Here is a 21,431-nt window from a genome sequence, read left to right on the forward strand (position 1 = left end):
TAGTTCACATTAACTCCATGTACTTAGTTACTTTCTCTTATTTGCATGACAGTGCTTTGCTGTGGGTGATTGTTGCACTTTAGCCTCTTACCTTTATAGACGCTTTTGTTTATATCGTGGCTTACTTGCCGCTATCGCTGTCATGCTTATATAACACTTTTTTGCACATTTTGGAGTTATGATTGTGACTATTTTTTTTGTATATAACGTTGTATTAGTATATACCTGATGGGCACTGCGTTACCACCTTCTTGGTGGATTGTTGTCATCTATGCCATATCTTTTTTATATTTTGTGATTTTATTGGCTATTTAATAAAGACTTTAGTTTTTTACTTTGGTTCTTGTGGTGCTATTCTCTATAGGTTTTTCTGCTGTTTCTTTGAGCACTGAACTAATGCTACAAATGGCGAGTAGGACGGGGGGTCTGTGAGCCAAGCATACAACAGGGGGAGCCACATACCAGGACAGGACGGGAGGAGTCACTCAGAGCAGGACAGGGATGGGGGACAATGCATACCCCGCCTATACTCGAGTCAATAAGCTTACCCAGTTCTTCATGGCAAAATTAGGTGCCTCGGCTTATACCCGGGTCAGCTTATACTTGAGTATATGCGGAATATATTTTTCCCACAAATTTTTCAAACAAAAAGTTGTTTTAGCCTCATTTTTTTCATTTTCACAAGGATAGCAGGAGAAAATGGACCTCAAAATTTGTTGCCACATTTCTCCTGAGTACACCGATATCCCATATGTGGGGGAATACTACTTTTGAGGCACAGGTCAAAGATCAGAAGGGAAGAATTGCCATATTGGAGTTCAGATTTTGCTGGAATGGTTTGAGGGTGCCATGTCACATTGGCAGAGCCCCTGAGGTGGCAGAACAGCGGAAACCTCCCATAAGTGATGTAATATTACAAACTACCTCCCCCAAAATAAAACCTACAAGAGAAAAAAGTAAGCAAAAACCCTGATGTAACCAAGTAAAAAAGCAAAAGTGCATTTAAATAACACAGAGTTTTTAGTAATACTGTTTTTTGATTAAAAAAAAATAGCACACAAGCCATCCCACCGCGTCAGGGTAACTATGATCGGGACAGTCCTACACTGTCTAATATTAAAACCTTACCATGTATCAGTGTTGACCTCAGAGTGAATAAGGGCAGACAAAAAGGACTGGGGCCCAACCAGTGAAACACCAGACTGGGGAAGACTTATATACAATCTCTAGCTCAGAAACAGGGCGGCCTCACCCCGGCTTGCACAGAGTGCAACAATACAAAGAAAAAAAACACAAAAATTGAGCTTAGCTTGAGTTGGTACACATGCAGAAGTTAAACGCATGTTCACACTGGCCACAAAACATTAAAACCTACAAGAGAATAAAGTAAGCAAAAACCCTGATGTAACCAAGTAAAAAAGCAAAAGTGCATTTAAATAACACAGAGTTTTTAGTAATACTGTTTTTTGATCAAAAAATAGCACACAAGCCATCCCACTGCGGACATGTATTGTTGCATTCTGTATATATTTTTCTCTTGTAGGTTTTAATGTTTTGTTGCCAGTGTGAACATGCGTTTAACTTCTACATGTGTACCAACTCAAGTTAAGCTCAATTTTTGTGGGTTTTTTTTACCCCCCATATTGATACCACTTGTCTCACAGAATGTTATACCATTTGGTGGTAAAGAAAGAAAAATTACATTTTTACTACTAAAATGTTGTTTTAACACCAAGTTTTTAATTTTTCTAAGGGGTAATGGGAAAAAAATGCATCTTGGTTTGTTGTAAAAATTTCTCCTGATTGCACCAATACCCTAAGGCCATGTTCACACAATGCGTTTTTTACTGCGGAACCGCCGCGATTTTGCCGCTGCGGGTCCGCAGCTGTTTTCCATGCAGGGTACAGTACAATGTAACCCTATGGAAAACAGGAAACGCTGTGCACATGATGCTGAAATTCACTAAAAAAGCCGCACTGAATAGCTGCGGTAAAAAAGAAGGACCATGTCACTTCTTTGTGCGGAACTGCAGCGGTTCTGCACCCATAGACCTCCATTGTGAGGTTAAACCCGCAGTAAAACCTGCAGATCAAAAATATATCTGCGGGTTTTATTGCGGTTATGGGTGGAGAAACCGCTGCAGCAGGAAGTGCGGGGAAGCGGGCGGAAGTGCGTGGGCGGAAGTGCTTGGGCGGAGTGTGTTCCTGTATCCCGAAGAGACATGGAGGCATACCGTCGCATGGGGATCGATGTCGGCCGTTTGATAGATTTGGTATGTGTGTGTGTGTGTGTGTGTGTGTGTGTGTGTGTGTGTGTGTGTGTGTGTATGTGTGTCCCCATGCGACGCTAGTGCCACCATTGTGCTAAGTCGCCGTATGGGACTACTACTCCCATCCGGTATTAGGATGGGAGAGTTGTCCCTGTGTCCGGCGACTTAGCACAGTTGTAAAGTTACACAAAACACACACAATACACATACATGACACACAGTACATACAACATATAACACAGAGTATATACTCACCAACAGCACACTGGTAGGCGAAGCCCTCGATCCCCTAGAAAAAATCCCAAAATAAAAAATCTAATTCAGACTCCCTGTCCGCAGAATCCATAAAACGAGTGTCCCACGCCGATCGGCTGCTCTCCGGCGATACACTGCCAGGAGCGAAGCTCCTAGCAGTGTATCGCGTACTGTTCCGGAGCTCAATGGCTCCGGCGTCTCGGTTAACGGCAGTACAGCTGCGTTGAACTTTCCCACGCAGCACTGCCGTTAAGCGAGAGTGCCGGGGTCAATGACCGCCGGTAAACTCGCTCGCGCATGCGCAGTGACACACCGACAGGAACTATGGCTCCTGTCAGTGTGTTGCTGCAGCCGTGGAGAGCAGACATATCTCTGGATGTGTCTGTTCTCCATGGAAGATCTTCGTGGGACCCTCGATGGATTTCTGCGGACAGGGCCAGGGAGTATGAATGTTTTTTTATTTTGCGTCTTTTTCAGGTCGAGGGTCTTCAGGACGGATTGAGCGTACAATAAAATATGGTCAAAAAGTGGGTGTCTTTATTTCATTAAAATATTTTTTTTCTAGTGTTTGTGGGTTGTTTTTTTTTAACCCTTTCATTGGATTAATAATGGATAGGCGTCTTATTGACGCCTCTCCATTATTAACCGGGCTTAATGCCACCTTACAATAGCAAGGTGGCATTAACCCCTCATTACCCCATATCCCACCACTACACGGGAGTGGGAAGAGAGGGGCTAAGTGCCAGAATAGGCGCATCATTTTGATGCGCCTTTTCTGGGGCGGCTGCGGGCTTATATTTGTAGCCAGGGGGGGGCAAATATCCATGGCCCCTTTCCTAGGCTATGAATATAAGCCCACGGCTGTCTGCGTAGCCTTTCTGGCCTAAAAATATAGGGGGACCCCAACACTTTTTTTGGGGGGGGCTCTCCCTTTATTTCTGAGCCAGAAAGGCTACGCAGACAGCTGTGGGCTTCATATTCATGGCCTGGGAACAGCCATGGGTATTTTAACCCCTTCCCAGGCCACAAATATTGGCCCGCAGCAGTCTGCCTAGCCTTTCTGGCCTAAAAATATAGGGGGACCCTATGTCATTTTTTTTTTTGGGGGGGGGGGTCCCCCTATATTTTTTTTAATCATTTTAATAGCATTAATAATGGATAGGCGTCTTATTGACGCCTCTCCATTATTAACCGGGATTAATGCCACCTTACAATAGCAAAAATACGTGCAACTGAAATACGTGGCACTTAAATACGTGATACGTGGCACTGAAATACGTGGCACTGAAATACGTGGCACTGAAATACGTGATACGTGGCACTTAAATACGTTGCACTTAAATACGTGGCACTGAAATACGTGATACGTGGCACTTAAATAGCTGGATAGAGCTGGATCCGCGGGCTGTGATCTGGCCTACGCTCAGCACTCTGCGGAGCGCTGTCATTCAAAACACGTCCACTCATTTTGGTGTTTAGTCCCAAAATGGAGGATGGAAGAAGAAAAGGGTTGGACAAGGAAATGACATTTCTTTTTTTTTTTTTTCCCCACTGCAGTTAAAGCTTTATTTGTGTCAAACACAGACAATCTGCAGAGAAAACTGCATAAAAAACCGCATCAAAAAACGCACCAAAAACGCACCAAAAACCGCACCTGCGTTTTCTGCCAAGAGCTGCGGTTTTTAGTGCAGAAAAACAGCAGGGAAATCAGGAACGTGTGAACATGGCCTAAGGGTATGTGCACATGATGCGGATTTTGCTGTGGATCCGCAGCGTTTCCGCAACTGCGGGTCCATAGAAGTTTCCCATGCGTTTACAGTTCAATGTAAACCTATGGGAAACCAAAAACGATGTGCACATGCTGCGGAAAAAAACACGCGGAAACGCAGCGGTTAACATGCCACACAGCATGTCACTTCTTTCTGCGGATTCCACAGCGGTTTTACAGCTGCCCCTATGGAAAACCGCAGTTGTAAAACCGCAGAAAAACCGCGATAAATCTGCAGCAAAAACGCAGTGTTTTTGCCCTGCAGATTTATCAAATCTGCTGCGGAAAAATCCGCAGTGGCCAAGAATACGTGTGCACATAGCCTAAATGTAATAGGGAAATACTTTTTGTGCACAATTCAAAGATTAGAAGGGAAGGAGCTCCATATTATAGGGCAGATTTTACAGTTACGGTTTGCAGGTGCCACAACAGCAGAACCCCCCATAAGTGACCCCATTTTACAAACTACAGCTCTCAATTAATTCATCTAGGGGTGCAGTGATCATAATGATCATAATGACACCACAGGTGTGTCAGAGAATTTTATACCTTTGGGCAGTAAATAAAAAAATAATTACATTTTTACCACCAAAACTTTGTTTTAGCCCCAGAATTTACGTTTTCACAAGAGGAAATGGATAAAAATGGCACAAAAATGTGTCCCACAATTTCTGCTGAATGTAGAAATACCCCATATATGGCTGTACAGTACACCTTAGCCACAGGGCAAGACTCGGGAGGGATGGAGCGCCATTTGTCTCCTGGAGCGCAGATTTTCCTAGAATAGTGTGCGGACTCCATATACAGAGCCTCTAAGTGCTAGAAGAGCAGAACCTCCCCTCAAGTGACCCTATTTGGGAAATTATACCCCTTTGGGAATTTATCTACAAATGAAGTGACGATTTTGACTCCATGGGTGTTTTCCAGAATCAAGCAGCACTGCATGCTGCCGAGTGAAAATTGCAAACTGCTATTGTAGTGCACAGAACCTTGCAGTCATCAGTATCTTGTAGCTCAGGCTTCTGGAGACACACACCCGTAAACTAGGCAGGCTCTCATTGCTACAGAAATGCCAAACATGTGGATGCTAAAGGTGGTTTATGCAATCTGGTGCTCAGAAGGAGAGGGGCACTTGAATTTTCTTCTGGGGTGCGAGGACCCATTTTGCTTTTCCACAGCCTTTACACTAGCAGTAACATGGAAGCCCCCTATAATTACGTTAACATATAACGGACCTGATCCGTTTCCTACTAGCTATTCTACGTGAGAGGCTAGAATAGATCGAGACCCTGGAAGGTGTTTGGTCCGGTCTGGGTATCTCGGAAATATGCACAATGTACAGCTAGGACGTATAGTATCTCCATGACTCCACATGGAATCATAGCTGACAAAGCAATTTCGACCGCATGGTATCCAAATGGCAACCAAGCCTTAGGGTACTGTCACACAGAGCAATTTTGATCGCTACGACGGCACGATCCGTGACGTCGCAGCGATCGTATGATTATCGCTCCAGCGTCGTAGACTGCGGTCACACGTTGCAATCACGGCGCTGGAGCGATGCCGAAGTCCCCGGGTAACCAGGGTAAACATCGGGTTACTAAGCGCAGGGCCGCGCTTAGTAACCCGATGTTTACCCTGGTTACCAGCGTAAACGTAAAAAAAACAAACAGTACATACTCACATTCCAGTGTCTGTCCCCGGCGTCTCAGCTTCTCTGCACTGTGTAAGCACAGCGGCCGGAAAGCAGAGCGGTGACGTCAGACGTCACCGCTGTGCTCGCTTTCTGGCTGGCCGGCGCTCACAGTGCAGAGAAGCTGAGACGCCGGGGACAGACACTGGAATGTGAGTATGTACTGTTTGTTTTTTTTACGTTTACGCTGGTAACCAGGGTAAACATCGGGTTACTAAGCGCGGCCCTGCGCTTAGTAACCCGATGTTTACCCTGGTTACAAGCGAACACATCGCTGGATCGGTGTCACACACAACGATCCAGCGATGTCAGCGGGTGATCAAGCGACGAAAGAAAGTTCCAAACGATCTGCTACGACGTACGATTCTCAGCAGGATCCCTGATCGCTGCTGCGTGTCAGACACTGCGATATCGTAACGATATCGCTAGAACGTCACGAATCGTACCGTCATAGCGATCAAAATTGCACTGTGTGACAGTACCCTTATGTTCAGCTCTGAGCTGGTCAAGGTGTGAGATCTGTCACTCCCAGCCTTTTAACTCTTGACACCCCCCCCCCCTGCTGCTGTATTCTGTTACAACTGCACACTGAAGGGGGTTTTATAATCCTATGCCAAACAGGATACAAATGATTGACATAGAATTATATCTCCTATATTCTTCACATCGGCCAATAGTCATGTGAGGGCTTGTTTGTTTACTGAGGGACAAGCTGACATGTTTATTGGTCATTTTTGGGCATATGACATTTTTGATCGCTTTCTATTCCAATTTTTGGGGAGGCAGAATGAACAAAAACCAGCAATTGAGGAATTATTTTTAGGGCTTTTTTTTATACCGTTCCGAGTGTGGTAAAATTAATAAGGCATCTTTATTATTTGGGTCAGTACAATTAAAGATATACCACATTTGTATCTTTTTTATGCTTTGAAGCTTTTACACAATAAAAATGAATTTTGTAGGGAAAAAATATTTTTGCATCGCTTTATTCTGAGAGCTATAACTTTTTTTCCGCTGATGGAGCTGTATGGTTGCTTGTTTTTTGCAGTTCAAAATTACGTTTTCAGAGATACCATTTTTATTTACATTCATCTTTTTGATCGCACTTTATTCCTCATTGTTTGGCGAAATGATGAAAAAGCAAAGTTTTTGTGTCCAGTCTTTTATTTATTTTTTTTACAGCGTTCACTGAAGGGGTTAACTAGTGTGACAATTTTATGGGGTAGGTCGTTCCGGACACAGCAATACCAAATGGGTACTTTTTGGTTCATTTTTACATAGAAATAGAAATTTACGGGTACAATATAATTTTTTAAATTTTATTATTTTCATGGGACTCACTTTTACAGCGCTGATCGCTGTTGTTAACCACTGCAATGCGCAGAGCATGAGCAAACTAACTTGCTAAAGCCTGGTGACCCGTATGTCGTCATGGTGACATCGGGTCACCATGGCAAAAATCGTGCCCCCACAATGAGGTCACGTGTGCACAGATCAGAGGGTAGAGGGGGCCCCCTTCCTCTCTTCTACATGCTGCGATTAAAATCAGTGACACCGGTCCTGGCAGTAAGTGCCGGGTGTCAGCTTCTGTGCGAGCAAAATCACCAGGATGTACCCAGTACAGCCAAGGTCAGGAAGGGTTATGAATGAAAAAAAAAACAAAAACAAACCCCACACTTTGGGATTTTTATACTGGCCACCAAGCCCAATTCTAGACACCTACTTCCTGTTCTTCACAGATGGCTTTTCAGCAGTCTGATTATCATCACAGACAGGATTACAATTACAGGTAACAAAGGACCCAATCACAACAGGTGATGTAACCACTGACCCTCATTATGGCATTTGCCCAGGTGTGCTCAAAAAGTTTTTTTTACAGAGTAAGGCTATGTTCACATGTTGCGTTTTTTTTTTGTTTTTGTTTTTTTATGTGCTTTCTATTCAAGTTAAAAACTGCTCTTTACAGTACCAGCAAAAGCTATGAGATTTTAGAAATCTCATGCACACATGGGATTTTTTGCTAACCCATAGACAGCAATAAATGCAATAAAAAGCAGCAAAACACCAAGGTTACTTACTGGTAGCAGGTTTTTCCGGAGCCCATGACAGCACACCTGAGAGAGGGATCCACTCAGTCGGGACAGGAAACCTACTGAAATAAAAGGGCGGTACCTCTCCCTCGCTTCAGTTGGTTTTCAGAGCATGAGAGGCCCCCTTGGTTAGTACACTTGGCAATCCACCACCACATCATAATAATAACAAAAAACACCCAGCTAAAAAGTGCGCACCAAAGGGTGAAAAAAGAAGGGAGGGAATATACAGGTGCTGTCATGGGCTCCGGAAAAACCGGCTACCGGTAAGTAACCTTGGTGTTTTCCCGTCTCCCATGACAGCACACCTGAGAGATTTTTGGAGAAAACCACCCTAGGGAGGGACCACCGCTTGTAGCACCCTTCTACCAAAGGTAAGGTCAGTTGAGGAGGATAGGTCTAGCCGGTAGTGTCTAAAGAAGGTAGACTGAGAGGACCAGGTAGCGGCCTTACAAATTTGATCTATTGATACCTCTGCTTTTTCTGCCCAAGAAGTAGCCACAGCTCTGGTGGAGTGAGCCTTGATGCCTTCAGGGATCGGGGCGCCACTTGAAGCATAGGATAAGGAAATAGCCTCCTTAATCCACCTAGCAATAGTACCCTTAGATACCCCATATCCCTTTCTACTACCCTGGAAGGCTACAAATAGTGATTGATCCTTCCTCCACTGACTAGTCAAGAATATGTACTGCAAAATAGCTCTTCTTACATCCAGTGTATGAAATTTCACCTCCCCTGGGCTCTTAGGATCATTACAAAAAGAGGGTAATACAATCTCTTGACTTCTATGGAACTCAAGTACCACTTTCGGAAGATATGCCGGATCTGGTCTGAGTACTACTCTGTCATTAAATATTTGCGTGTAAGGAGGGGAGATAGACAGGGCTTGCAAGTCACTCACCCTACGGGCTGATGTTAACGCTACCAGGAGCACAGTTTTAAGAGTGAGCATTTTTACCGATGATTCCTGCAAAGGTTCAAATGGACTTTTGGTTAGAGCGTCTAACACCAGATTCAAATCCCACGGAGGAACCCTCTGAATTACCACTGGTCTAGACCTACTACAAGATTTAATAAAGTGGGACACCCACCTATTGGAGGCTAGATTACAATTATACAAGGCTCCTAATGCCAACACCTGTACCTTGAGCGTATTAGTTGCCAACCCTAGTTGTAAACCAGCTTGTAAAAATTCTAAAATAGTACCTACAGGAGCTTTGTCTCCCAGAGGTTGCCCCGAAAAATCCAGAAACTTTTTTTCCATGTTCTACCATAAATTCTCGATGTTACTGGTTTTCTACTTTTCAACAAGGTGGAGACTAACCCTGGTGAAAACCCCTGCCTACTCAGTAAGCCCTCTCAAATTCCAGGCTTCAAGATGGAAGCTCTTCACCTGAGAGTGGCATATTGGGCCCTGGGTAAGCAGGTCCGGAATCTCTGGTAGAATCCATGGATCGGTTATAGACATCTGTCTCAGGAGGGAAAACCAAGGTCTTTTCGGCCAAAATGGAGCAATCAAAATTACTCTCGCCTGCTCCATTCTGATCTTACTACTGCTGGAATCATCGCTATCGGTGGAAACACATAAGCGAGACTGAAATTCCATTGAATTTGAAGAGCCTCTACCGCGAAAGGTTTCTCTCTCGGGTCTAATGAACAGAAACTGTCTACTTTCCTGTTGTTTAGAGTGGCAAATAAATCTATTACAGGTAAGCCCCAAGCCTGCAGTATCTGTTGAAACACCCAGGGATTTAAAGACCACTCTCCCTGCCTCAGTGTCTTGCGACTTAGGTAGTCTGCTCTCGTATTCTTTTATGTGGAGAGCAGAGAGGGATAGTAGGTGGCGCTCTGCTAGTTGTAGGAGGACAGACGATGACTTCATCAGGGAAGGGGATCTCGTCCCCCCTTGGTGGTTGATATATGCAACCACTGCGCGATTGTCTGACATGACTCTGGTATGGTGACCCTGAAGGATGGGAAGGAAGTGTTTTACAGCTCTCTCTACAGCCCATAACTCTCTTAAATTTGATGCCTGCTGTAATTCTAGATGGGACCAGGATCCCTGAACTGAGAGAGTTCCTAAAAGCGCCCCCATCCTGTACCGCTTGAGTCTGTGGTGATGATCTGCTCTATCGGAGTTATCCACTGGACCCCCAACGCCAAATGATCTCTTACGGCCCACCATTCTAGGGAATCTGTTACCTCCAATGAAAGGCGTAGTTTCCCCTCTAAATGCCCTTTTAACCACTTTTGAGCTGACAGGACCTCCCACTGTAACAGTCTTAGATGGATCTGTGCCCATCTTACTGCGGGTATACAGGACGTCAGAGAACCCAACAGGGACATTGCCTTCCTCAATGTCATTATGGGGTGTTGAATTGCTGACTCTACAAGATTTTGAATTTTGACCAGCTTGTTTTCTGGTAGGAGACAAAGCTGACGCCTGGAGTCCAGAACTAAGCCTAAAAAGGACTGAACTAGCTCCGGCGTCAACCTTGATTTGGCGAGATTTATTTTCCACCCCAACATCTCTAGCGTTGCCGTAACCTCTTTTATTTGAGACAGGCAGTGCGCCGCTGAATTCCCTATTATCAGGAAGTCATCTAGATACGGAACTATAACCACGTTCCGAGAGCGGAGGAAGGACATGACCTCTGACATTAGCTTGGTAAATATTCTTGGCGCTATTGACAGGCCGAATGGGAGGGCAGCGTACTGATGTGTCTGAGACAACCCTGGACAAACTGCTACTCTTAGAAATTTCAGGAAGTCCCGATGGATTGGGATGTGGTAGTAGGCGTCTTTTAAATCGATAGCTGCCATGAAACACTGTGGGAACAAGAGTTTTATCGCTGTATTCACAGACTCCATCTTGAAGGAGCAGTTTACTACCGACTGGTTGAGATTTTTTAAATTGACAATGGTTCTTAGAGACCTGTCTGGTTTTCGTATATAAAAAAAAAAAAAAAAAAAAAAGAAGAGGGAAATAAAAACCTTTTCTCCGCTCTTCCCCCGGGACTTCTACCAGAACTCGTTTTGATACCAGCTCCAATACCCTCTGTTTCCAAGGCTAGCTGCTCTTCTGGGGTTTTCCTTAGGGGTGTTGAAACAAAAGTCTGTCGCGGTGGATAAACAAAATCTATTTTTAGGCCGCCTTTGACTACTTTCAGAGTCCAATGACTGGGAGAGATGTTTACCCAGGCTGGGAAAAAAGATGAAAGCCTTCGCCCCACCTCTGGCCTGGCATCATTGGGAGGGCTTTTTTGCAGATGTCGAGGGACTTTTAAACATATATCCAGATCCCCTTTTGTCTCTGGAGTCCCAATTCCTTCTATCTCCCGGGGGGCGGCCCCTACTAAATTTGCCCCTCCGAAAATAAGGTTTTCTAAAGTCCACTGGAAAGCGAGGAAAACCCTTTTTCCTATCTCCGGCTTTCTCTAAGATGTCTTCTAATTTTATACCAAAGAGGAAATGGCCATCACACGGTATAGAACAAAGTCTATTCTTTGAGGGTAAGTCGCCCGGGCACCCCTTCAACCAGAGAGCACGTCTAGCCACCAGCCTTACGGAGTCTGCCGAAGAATCTGCTATAGAGGCTGCCGCTCCTTTAGCCATAGTCACATTGGTTAAAATTTCATCCCTTGGAGCTTTAGATTTCAACTGCTCCTCTATCTGCTGTAACCAGACAATAAGGGAACGCGCGACACAGGTCCCTGCAATTGCCGGTTTTAAACCCCCTGCGGTTGCTTCCCAGGTGTGTCTTAGGAACCCATCCGCTTTCTTGTCTAAGGGATCCCTTAACACTCCAGAGTCTTGTAAGGGAAGGGATAACTTTTTAGACGATTTAGCTACTGCACCATCGATTTTTGGAACCTTATCCCATGTTTCCGAATCTTTCTCCTCAAAGGGGTAACGTCTTTTAGAAGCCGAGGGCAGATTACCCAATTTCTCCGGCTTCCTCCATTCCTTCTCTATAAGGGCTTTTACTTTGGGGGTTTAGAGGAAAAGCGAAAGCGTACCTTTCCAGTTAACTCCAAACATAATGTCCTCCAGGGATTTGGCCGCTTTCTCATCTATCAGGCCCATTGAAGCTCTAACGGCTTTTACAAGCTTGTCCGTGTTCTCGGTTAGAAAGCACGGACGTCCTCCAATATCACTATCTGAAGAGGAGCCAGAGGACCTAGAGGAGGAGGAGCAGGGAGATAATGGTTCTTCCTGACATTCCTCATCAGAATGAGAAATCTCGGAAACAGAAACTGGTTCTAGGTCTCTACTACCCTTTTTCTTAAGGGCTGCTTTAACAGAGCCTTCTACTTCTGCTCTGATTAATCGCTCTAAGACTAGAGGCAAAGTCAGGGGTCTCTTCCTGGATAGTCCTTTGGATGCAATCTACACAAAGACTCTTCTGCCACTGAACTGCCAACGGAACTCTACAGAGGGCACATTCCTTATTCTTTGACTTGGAGCTAGCCTTCCTCGGCGCCTGCCAAGTAAACAGAAAATGTAGCCCATTACCACCAGGGTGACATTCACGTAGATCACTCACCACCCGCTGACCATAAAGGGTACCGGATTCCGAGGAGGACTAGGAGCACGGGGAACGTTCCTCCTGGAGGTTGAAGAATCCTGAGACGTCCGGCCAGGACGATTGCCACTCCTTCCACTCAAGCGGCTATCCATCTTAGCACATTGGTGAGCAGGTGCATCACCTGATAAGGGCTCTTGCTGCTGCTGTAATGGCTGCTGCTGCTGCTGTTGCTCCATACGATCCTCCATCTCTGGAAAGTTGTATGGAAATGAGCGACGTTCTACGCTGCTTTACCCTTAATAAAGGGTCATCCTCAGTGCTCCCCACCTCTTCCGGTAACCATTGAGCTCCTCTCCCCCTTCTGTACACCGCCGGGAAGTCTGTAACGTCTCCGGCGTTCGTTCCATGGGCGCCGCCATCTTGGATCCGGCGCGCCGGTCTGACGTCACGCAGGCACGCCCATTCCCAGCGTACCTTGCGCGCGACGTCAGCCGCGCGCCCGGAAGTCGCCCAGCCGAGGGCGAGAGAGCGGCGTGGCAGACACAGAACGGCCCCAAGAGTCCGGACTGTGCTGGACCAACGCCCGCACGTACGCAAGAGCCCGCAGGATCTGCGAACGGCGCTACCGTCTCCTGAAGGCCGACATACAGGCGCCCTGCCTGCGCTTCCACTGCTGGGACAGGAGCGGGTAAGTGGATCTTCAATCAATACCGCCGTGATTTCAGCACAAGGGTTCCCATCAGGACAGGAAAGCCAACTGAAGCGAGGGAGAGGTACCACCCTTTTATTTCAGTAGGTTTCCTGTCCCGACTGGGCGGATCCCTCTCTCAGGTGTGCTGTCATGGGAGACGGGAAAAATGCCGTTACAGCAGGATGTGAAACCTATTTATATTTGTGTTTTATCCCAAGTTTAAGCCATAATGTCTTGGTCTCACATGAACACAGCTGTTAGTATTAGGCCAGCCTCACACTCAGCGTATGTAAATACGGTGCGTTTTTTACGGCCGTAATACGCAGAAAAGTCCCCAAAATAGTGATCCGTATGTCATCCGTAGGCAGGGTGTGTCAGCGTATTTTGCGCATGGCATCCTCCGTATGTAATCCGTATGGCATCCGCACTGCGATATTTTCTCGCAGGCTTGCAAAACCGACATCTAATGGATTTATGTGCTCAAATGTTCGTTAAAATATATATATATATATATATATATATATATATATATATATATATATATATATATATATATATATATATATATATATATATATATATCATTGAGACACACACATATATATATATTCTGTATTTATATTTAATTCAGCGCGATATATGCGAAAAGCCGGTAATTCAATTGCCGACTTTTCATTTCTCCTTCCCAAACCCGACAGGATATGAGACATGGTTTACATACAGTAAACCATCTCATATCCCCTTTTTTTTTTTTTCATATTCCACACTACTAATGTTAGTAGTGTGTATGTGCAAAATTTGGGCGCTGTAGCTGCTAAAATAAAGGGTTAAATGGCTGAAAAAATTGGCGTGGGCTCCCGCGCAATTTTCTCCGCCAGAGTGGTAAAGCCAGTGACTGAGGGCAGATATTAATAGCCTAGTGAGGGTCCATGGTTATTGCAGGATGATCTGTACTTACCTTGAGTTGCGGTGATGCGCCCTCTGCTGGATGTCCTCATATGAACTCGAGCGTGGGAACTTTTCCAAGGCTCCAGTTCATGAGGACATCCAGCAGAGGGCGCCTCACTGCAACTCAAGGTAAGTACAGACCATCCTGCTTCCTTTCAGTACCCGGGGTTTACAGGCACGAGCGAGTGCTTTAGCACAGCTCCTGGCTGCAAAATGATTTAACCCCTTCAGATGGATTTACTTCGTGGGACGTGACAGATCATCTGAAGGTATGTATATTGTTGGTTTATTATTTTTCAGAGCGAGGGTCTTCAGGTGGATTGAGAGAGCAATAAAATATTAAAACAACCTGTGTGTTTATTTCATTAAAATACCTTTTAATAATGTGTGTGTTTTTTTAACCCTTTCATACGATTGGATTAATAATGGATAGGTGTCATAATTGACGCCTCTCCATTATTAACCTGGCTTAATGTCACCTTACAATAGCAAGGTGACATTAACCCTTCATTACCCCATATCCCACCGCTACACGGGAATGGGAAGAGAGAGGCCAAGTGCCAGAATAGGCGCATCTTCCAGATGTGCCTTTTCTGGGGTGGCTGGGGGCAGATGTTTGTAGCCAGGGGGGGCCAATAACCATGGACCCTCTCCTGGCTATTAATATCTGCCCTCAGTCACTGGCTTTACCACTCTGGCGGAGAAAATTGAGCGGGAGCCCACGCCAATTTTTTCCGCCATTTAACCCTTCATTTTAGCAGCTACAGCGCCCAAATTTTGCACATACACACTACTAACATTAGTAGTGTGGAATATGCAAAAAAAAAGGGATATGAGATGGTTTACTGTATGTAAACCATGTCTCATATCATGTCGGGTTTGTGAAGGAGAAATGAAAAGCCGGCAATTGAATTACCGGCTTTTCACTAACACCGCTGCGTATTTCTCGCAAGTCACACTGCTGGTCCGTGTGGAATCCGTATTTTTCTCGCCCCCATAGACTTTCATTGGCGATTTTTTTGCGCAATACGGTGACAAACGCAGTATGCTGCAATTTTCTACGGCCGTACAAGACCGTATATTACGGATGCGTAATATACGGCAGATAGGAGCTGGGCCATAGAGAATCATTGGGCCGTGTGTAATGCGTATTTTACGGACGTAGTTTATGTGCTCATACGTCCGTAAAACTCGCCAGTGTGAGGCCGGCCTCAGGTTAGAAAACCTCAGTGGCAAATCTGCATTGAAAAAACACAGCAAAAACACAACGTTTGCACACAGCCTCACAGTTTAACTAAATTAGTGATTTGTGTACAAGTAAACAAAGCATGACCATCTCAATGCCTGACCAATGTGTACAAGAATGTCTGACCAATGTGTGACACTGAACAATGACTGACCAACTCAATGCTCCGCCAATGTCTTAGGTAAACAATGTCAGACCAATTCAACTCCCTGCTATTGTTACATTTGTAATTATCAACTATTTCATGAACTCATATCAACTTTTTTGTTCAGAACGGTCACTATTTTTTCCAGACAGACTTTTTTCACTAAATAATTTGACCAAATTGCTTTTTTTTCCCAAAAACGTTATGCGTCTTGAATTGGTGACCTAACATCTTGTACTGTTCATGCTTGCATGGAGGAAGAAAAGTTGAACTTTAGGATCCTGAAAAACGCAGCAAGGAAGCATGGCAATACCTGCCTTTTGGTTGCAGATTGGTTTTTTTTAGGTTTTCTTTTACTGCCAAATGATCAAGTTTTGGCTGCAAAAAAAAAAAAAAGCGAAAACAAAAGCAACATGTGAACATAGACATTAATAACAAGAGACTTGGGCTATGTGTCCAACAAGAAATAGGAGCCTTAAATTTGGCTTTGTGGCCAGTGTGAAAATTGCAAAGAAAAACATTTCGCGTAAAAACCTGAGCTACAAAAAACTCAACACATAATATTCTAATGACACCTCCCTTTGAATGCCCAACATTCTGACAAAACAAAAATGTAAGCGCCAGCTTCTGCCTTCTCCACCTTACTTTTAAAGTGGCAAGACTAATGGTAATTAGCCGTTTGTGGGCTAAGAGCGAATACAGCAGAACACTTTAGTTTCCATTTAAACAGAACCGGATGGATGTCCGAACCCCTTGCAGAGTGAAATAGTCAGAGAGCTAGGTCTTATAAATGTAGAAGGTGGTGCAGAGCAAGAAGTAGGCCAGGGAAAGAAGAGGCTTCCACCTACCCAGATAGGGAGAGACCTGTCAATCATTTGTATGTAGATGTAGGGAATGGAGATCCAGAGGTGCTTCCGTTTGGAGGAGGAATCCCAATTTGCTTTTGAAATGTAGAGAAAAATGCAGCAAACGTATACACAAGTTTTTGTATATATTTGCTGTAATTACAATCCAGCACTCACGGTGCAAAAAAAGTGTATTCACATACTAATAAAATGGAACATATTAAAATTAGAACATTTTTTTTTTCTTTTAATTGTTTTGGGATTTATACATAATTCTAATTAAAAAAAAGGAATATCTGAGTATTCCGTAATTATGAAATACCTCATTTCAATGTGTGTCAGTTCAACCAATGGGGGAGGCACTTTTAAGCAAATTCTAGTTAAATCCTATCCTATGAGATCCTCAGTAGAATAAGTAAGAATGATTGGATCTCTTCTGCACCCAAAAGTGATAAACAATGGTATAAGTAGTTTTTATGGGCTGTGTGTCTGTAGGCACCTGACAAAGACATAGTTGGCACGCGTTGTGCAATTTATTTTTTTTATTTATTTTTTTTATGTTCCAATTTGAATATGTTCCATTTTATTAGTATGTGAATACACTGTTTTGCACCCTGAGTGCTGGATTGTAATTACAGCAAATACAATTTTGTTTTTTTATGAGTTTGCTGAATTTTTCTCAACATTTAAACACACAAATTAGGACCCCTCATACAAACGGAAGCGCTTCTGGATCTCCATTCGCTGCGTCACATCCATGTAGATGAGTTTTTTTGGGCAAGGAAAGCAATTCCCACAGTCTATGGATGAGTAGCATGCCATTGAAAGGATTCCAACCTGTCAGAAGTGATGCCTAGTATTATGCCTAGTCTGCACAACCTGCTCAGGTGAGCAAGATTAATCTTTACCCACACAAACCATATATCACCATTTACTACGCTCAGATAGTACTTTCCTCCTTACTAAATTTCTCCTGGCTAGGGTTTAATCTATTTGTATATAAAGAAAGTCTTGACAATCTGGCCAAGATGGGCAGGGAACAGCTGGAGGGAGCCACCCAGAGGACTCTTGGCCACCTGCCCGGCTAGTCTTTCAAAAGGTTATATTTCAGAGGAAACCACCGCTTACTGTGATGAGGGAGAACATCAGATCTCAGGTTGCCTGAGTCCGGACAGCATAAAACCACTGACCGGTTCAGTTTATATTTTGAAGAACTTGAAAAATAAATGGATATTAGGAACTAAAATGCACTGAAAGCAAGTACACAGTCAGAACAGTCTCAAAGGCCCATGATGTCAACTTGGAAATGGTTAAAGTTTATAAACTTCACAGTCCATAACTTGCACTGCTAAAAATTGAAATACTGTTTAGTTAAGAAAAGTCAAAACATACAGAAAAAAAGAAACCTACCCGAATCTCTTGAAGGTTGTGGAAGTTGTTCCCCACTCTGACCGAGATTTTGCTTGGTGTGTAGCTCTCATCCGACTTGTAATCAGCATAAATACATAAGGCCTTCACAGTAGTCTTTCTTCTGGAAAGCCGGAAAAATAAAGTAATGCAACCACTTTCAGAGCTCATTAAAATGCTTCAGTAGCGTAATAAAACTAACCATAGCCACCGTGTACTTTTCTGCTGTAAATAATCAGTAAAGGATTGGCACATGCGGGCATATGGAAGCGGTTCCACTAAACAATACACTGCAGGATGCTTCGGAAGTGCGGTAATTAGGAGACCATGAAAGGAAAAGAATCATTTCAGGACTATTGTGCAACTCCATAAATAGGGATTTTTTGTGTGTACTCACCGTAAAATCCTTTTCTCCGAGCCACTCATTGGGGGACACAGGACCATGGGTGTAATGCTGCTGTCACTAGGAGGCTGACACTAAGCTGAGACAAAAAAAGGTTAGCTCCTCCCCTGCAGTATACACCCTCATGCTGGCTTCCAGAGACCCAGTTCAGTGCAAAAGCAGTAGGAGAATAACAACAAAGTACCAAGAAAACAGTAGATTACAACATGTCAAAGAAAGTCATAAAACTGAAAAACGGTAAAGAGCCGAACAGGCTAACAGGGTGGGTGCTGTGTCCCCCAATGAGTGGCTCGGAGAAAAGGATTTTACGGTGAGTACACACAAAAAATCCCTATTTCTCCATCGCCACATTGGGGGACACAGGACCATGGGACGTCCAAAAGCAGTCCCTGGGTGGGAAAGGATACAACCCAACAACTCCGTGTACCATCGGACTTACAAATGCGCGACGGCTGCTTGTAGAACACGTCTGCCAAGAGCCGCGTCCGCAGAAGAATGGATGTGGACATTGCAGTGCCTTGTGAAGGTATGCAGGCTGGACCACGTTGCGGCCTTGCAAACCTGCTCCGCCGTAGCCTGGTGCCGAATGGCCCAGGAAGCACCCATCGACCGAGTGGAGTGGGCTCTAATCCCCGCCGGGATAGGTCTGCCCCTGACTCGATAGGATTCTTGGATAGCCGAACGAATCCATCTGGCTATCGTGGCTTTAGACGCAGCCAAACCCTTTCTGTGACCCTCCGGGAGAACGAAAAGGGAGTCTGATTTTCTGAAAGGAGCCGTTCTGGAAATGTACCTCCGAAGGGCCCGTACGATGTCCAGAGTATGAAGGGCTTTTTCAACCCTGTGTTTTGGCTGCAGACAAAAAGATGGAAGAATGATGTCCTCGTTAAGGTGAAAAGAGGACACCACCTTAGGGAGAAAATCCGGAGATGGGCGAAGGACTACCTTGTCCTGGTGGAAAGCAAGAAAAGGAGCTCGGCAGGATAAAGCGGCCAATTCTGAGACCCGTCTGATAGACGTTACGGCCACAAGGAAGGCAACCTTCCAGGATAGGACTGTAAGCGGGATGTCCTGAAGAGGCTCAAAAGGAGGTTCATGAAGAACCCCCAGAACCAAGTTGAGATCCCAGGTCTCCAACGGCATTCTGTAGGGGGGTACGACATGTGAGACCCCCTGAATGAAAGTTTTAACTTGAAGGTTGGCAGCGATCCTACGTTGGAATAACACAGATAACGCTGAAATCTGACCTTTGAGGGAACTCAGAGCCAAGCCGGAGTCCAAACCGGACTGAAGAAAATCCAAAATGCCAGGAATAGAGAATACGAGCGGAGGGCGACCTCGGAGCCTGCACCACGAGAAGAAAGTTTTCCAGGTGCGACGATAGATAGAAGCAGAAGATGACTTGCGAGCGCTTAACAAGGTGGGAATAACCTGCTGAGAGAAACCGGCTCGAGTTAGAATCCAGGTTTCAACAGCCACGCCGTTAAACGTAGGGCCCCTGAGTTCTGGTGGCAGATCGGCCCCTGAAGAAGAAGATCTGGGCGGTCTGGTGAGCGCCAGGGAACGTCGGCTACGAGCTGAACGAGCTCCGCGTACCAAGCGCGACGAGGCCAATCCGGCGCGACCAGGATGACCGGAACCCCCTCCGTCTTGATCTTCCGGATTACCTTCGGCAGTAAGGGAAGAGGAGGAAAAACATAAGGTAGTCGGAACTGATGCCATGGGGATATCAGCGCGTCCACTCCGATGGCAAGGGGGTCCCGGGAACGTGCAATGAAATTGAGAACCTTGGCGTTCAACCTGGACGCCATCAGATCCACATCCGGGGTCCCCCAGCGAAGGCAGATCTGCCGAAACACCTCCGGATGAAGTTCCCACTCCCCCGAGGCAAGGCCCTGACGGCTTAGAAAGTCCGCGGCCCAGTTTTCGACGCCTGGAATGTGCACCGCGGAAATGGTGGAATGGTTGGCTTCGGCCCAACGAAGGATGTGCGAGACTTCCTGCATCGCCGCCCTGCTGCGGGTACCCCCCTGGTGGTTTATGTAAGCCACCGCTGTGACATTGTCCGATTGGATTCGGATCGGGTGACCCGCGAGCAGGGGGTGAAAACGAATCAGGGCGAGCCTGATTGCCCGAATCTCCAGAATGTTTATAGGGAGCCTCGACTCCCGAAGAGTCCAGCGACCCTGGGCAGAGTGGTGAAGAAACACCGCACCCCAACCGAGAAGACTAGCATCGGTGGTTACCACAAACCATCGGATCGGGAGAAAGGATTTCCCCTGGAGGAGAGAGGCACCCAGGGTCCACCATAACAGGGCTTGTCTGGTCCGCAGAGATAAAGGACATGGACGGTCGAGTGATAAGGGACTCCTGTCCCAGTTGTCCAATAGGGCCCGTTGCAAAGGGCGAAGATGGAGTTGGGCGAAAGGGACCGCTTCCATCACGGCTACCATTTTGCCCAGGATCCTCATGGCGAAGCGAATGGTACGGGGATGAGGATGGCAGAGCGTCCGAACTCCAAGTTGAAGCTCTCGGGCCTTGGACCGAGGGAGTAAGACCAGACCCCTTGAGGTGTCCAGGATCATTCCCAAAAAGGAGATCCGACGGGCAGGAACGGGGGAGGACTTCTCCCAGTTGATCAACCAACCCAGGCGCGAAAGCGAATCCAAGGTAATCTGGACGCTTGCCTCGCAGGCCTGAAAAGACGGACCCTTTATAAGGAGGTCGTCTAAGTAAGGCAACACGACCACTCCACGAGAGTGAAGAATTGCCATGACGGCCGCCATCACCTTCGTGAAAACCCTGGGCGCCGTGGCAAGACCGAAGGGTAAAGCTGTGAATTGGAAATGGTCGTCCAGGATGGCAAAACGGAGGAACCTTTGATGAGGCGGGAATATTGGAATATGGAGATAGGCATCCTTGATATCTATTGATGCCAGGAATTCCCCCCTCTCCATTGAGGCGATGACCGACCGGAGAGATTCCATCCTGAAGTGCCGTACCTTTACGGACTTGTTCAGGAGCTTCAGGTCTAAAATGGGACGCACTGTCCCGTCCTTTTTTGGCACGACAAAGAGATTTGAGTAAAAACCTCTGAACCGGTCGTGTTCCGGAACCGGAACAATGACCCCACACTGGCGGA

At 45.6% G+C, this 21,431-nt stretch overlaps 1 protein-coding gene across 3 annotated transcripts in view; it reads right to left on the minus strand.

The window, feature by feature from the left end:
- The window catches only part of ANAPC10 (anaphase promoting complex subunit 10), a 122,243-nt gene that overhangs the window by 73,042 nt on the left and 27,770 nt on the right, over positions 1 to 21,431 (minus strand). For all 3 annotated transcript variants that reach the window (XM_077279274.1, XM_077279275.1, XM_077279273.1), the window contains exon 5: positions 17,890 to 18,010. In XM_077279274.1, the coding sequence (XP_077135389.1) occupies positions 17,890 to 18,010 (121 nt within the window). The remainder of the gene's footprint in view (positions 1 to 17,889; positions 18,011 to 21,431) is intronic.

The sequence above is a fragment of the Ranitomeya variabilis genome, chromosome 1, assembly GCF_051348905.1.
Source record: "Ranitomeya variabilis isolate aRanVar5 chromosome 1, aRanVar5.hap1, whole genome shotgun sequence".
NCBI classification, from domain to species: domain Eukaryota; kingdom Metazoa; phylum Chordata; class Amphibia; order Anura; family Dendrobatidae; genus Ranitomeya; species Ranitomeya variabilis.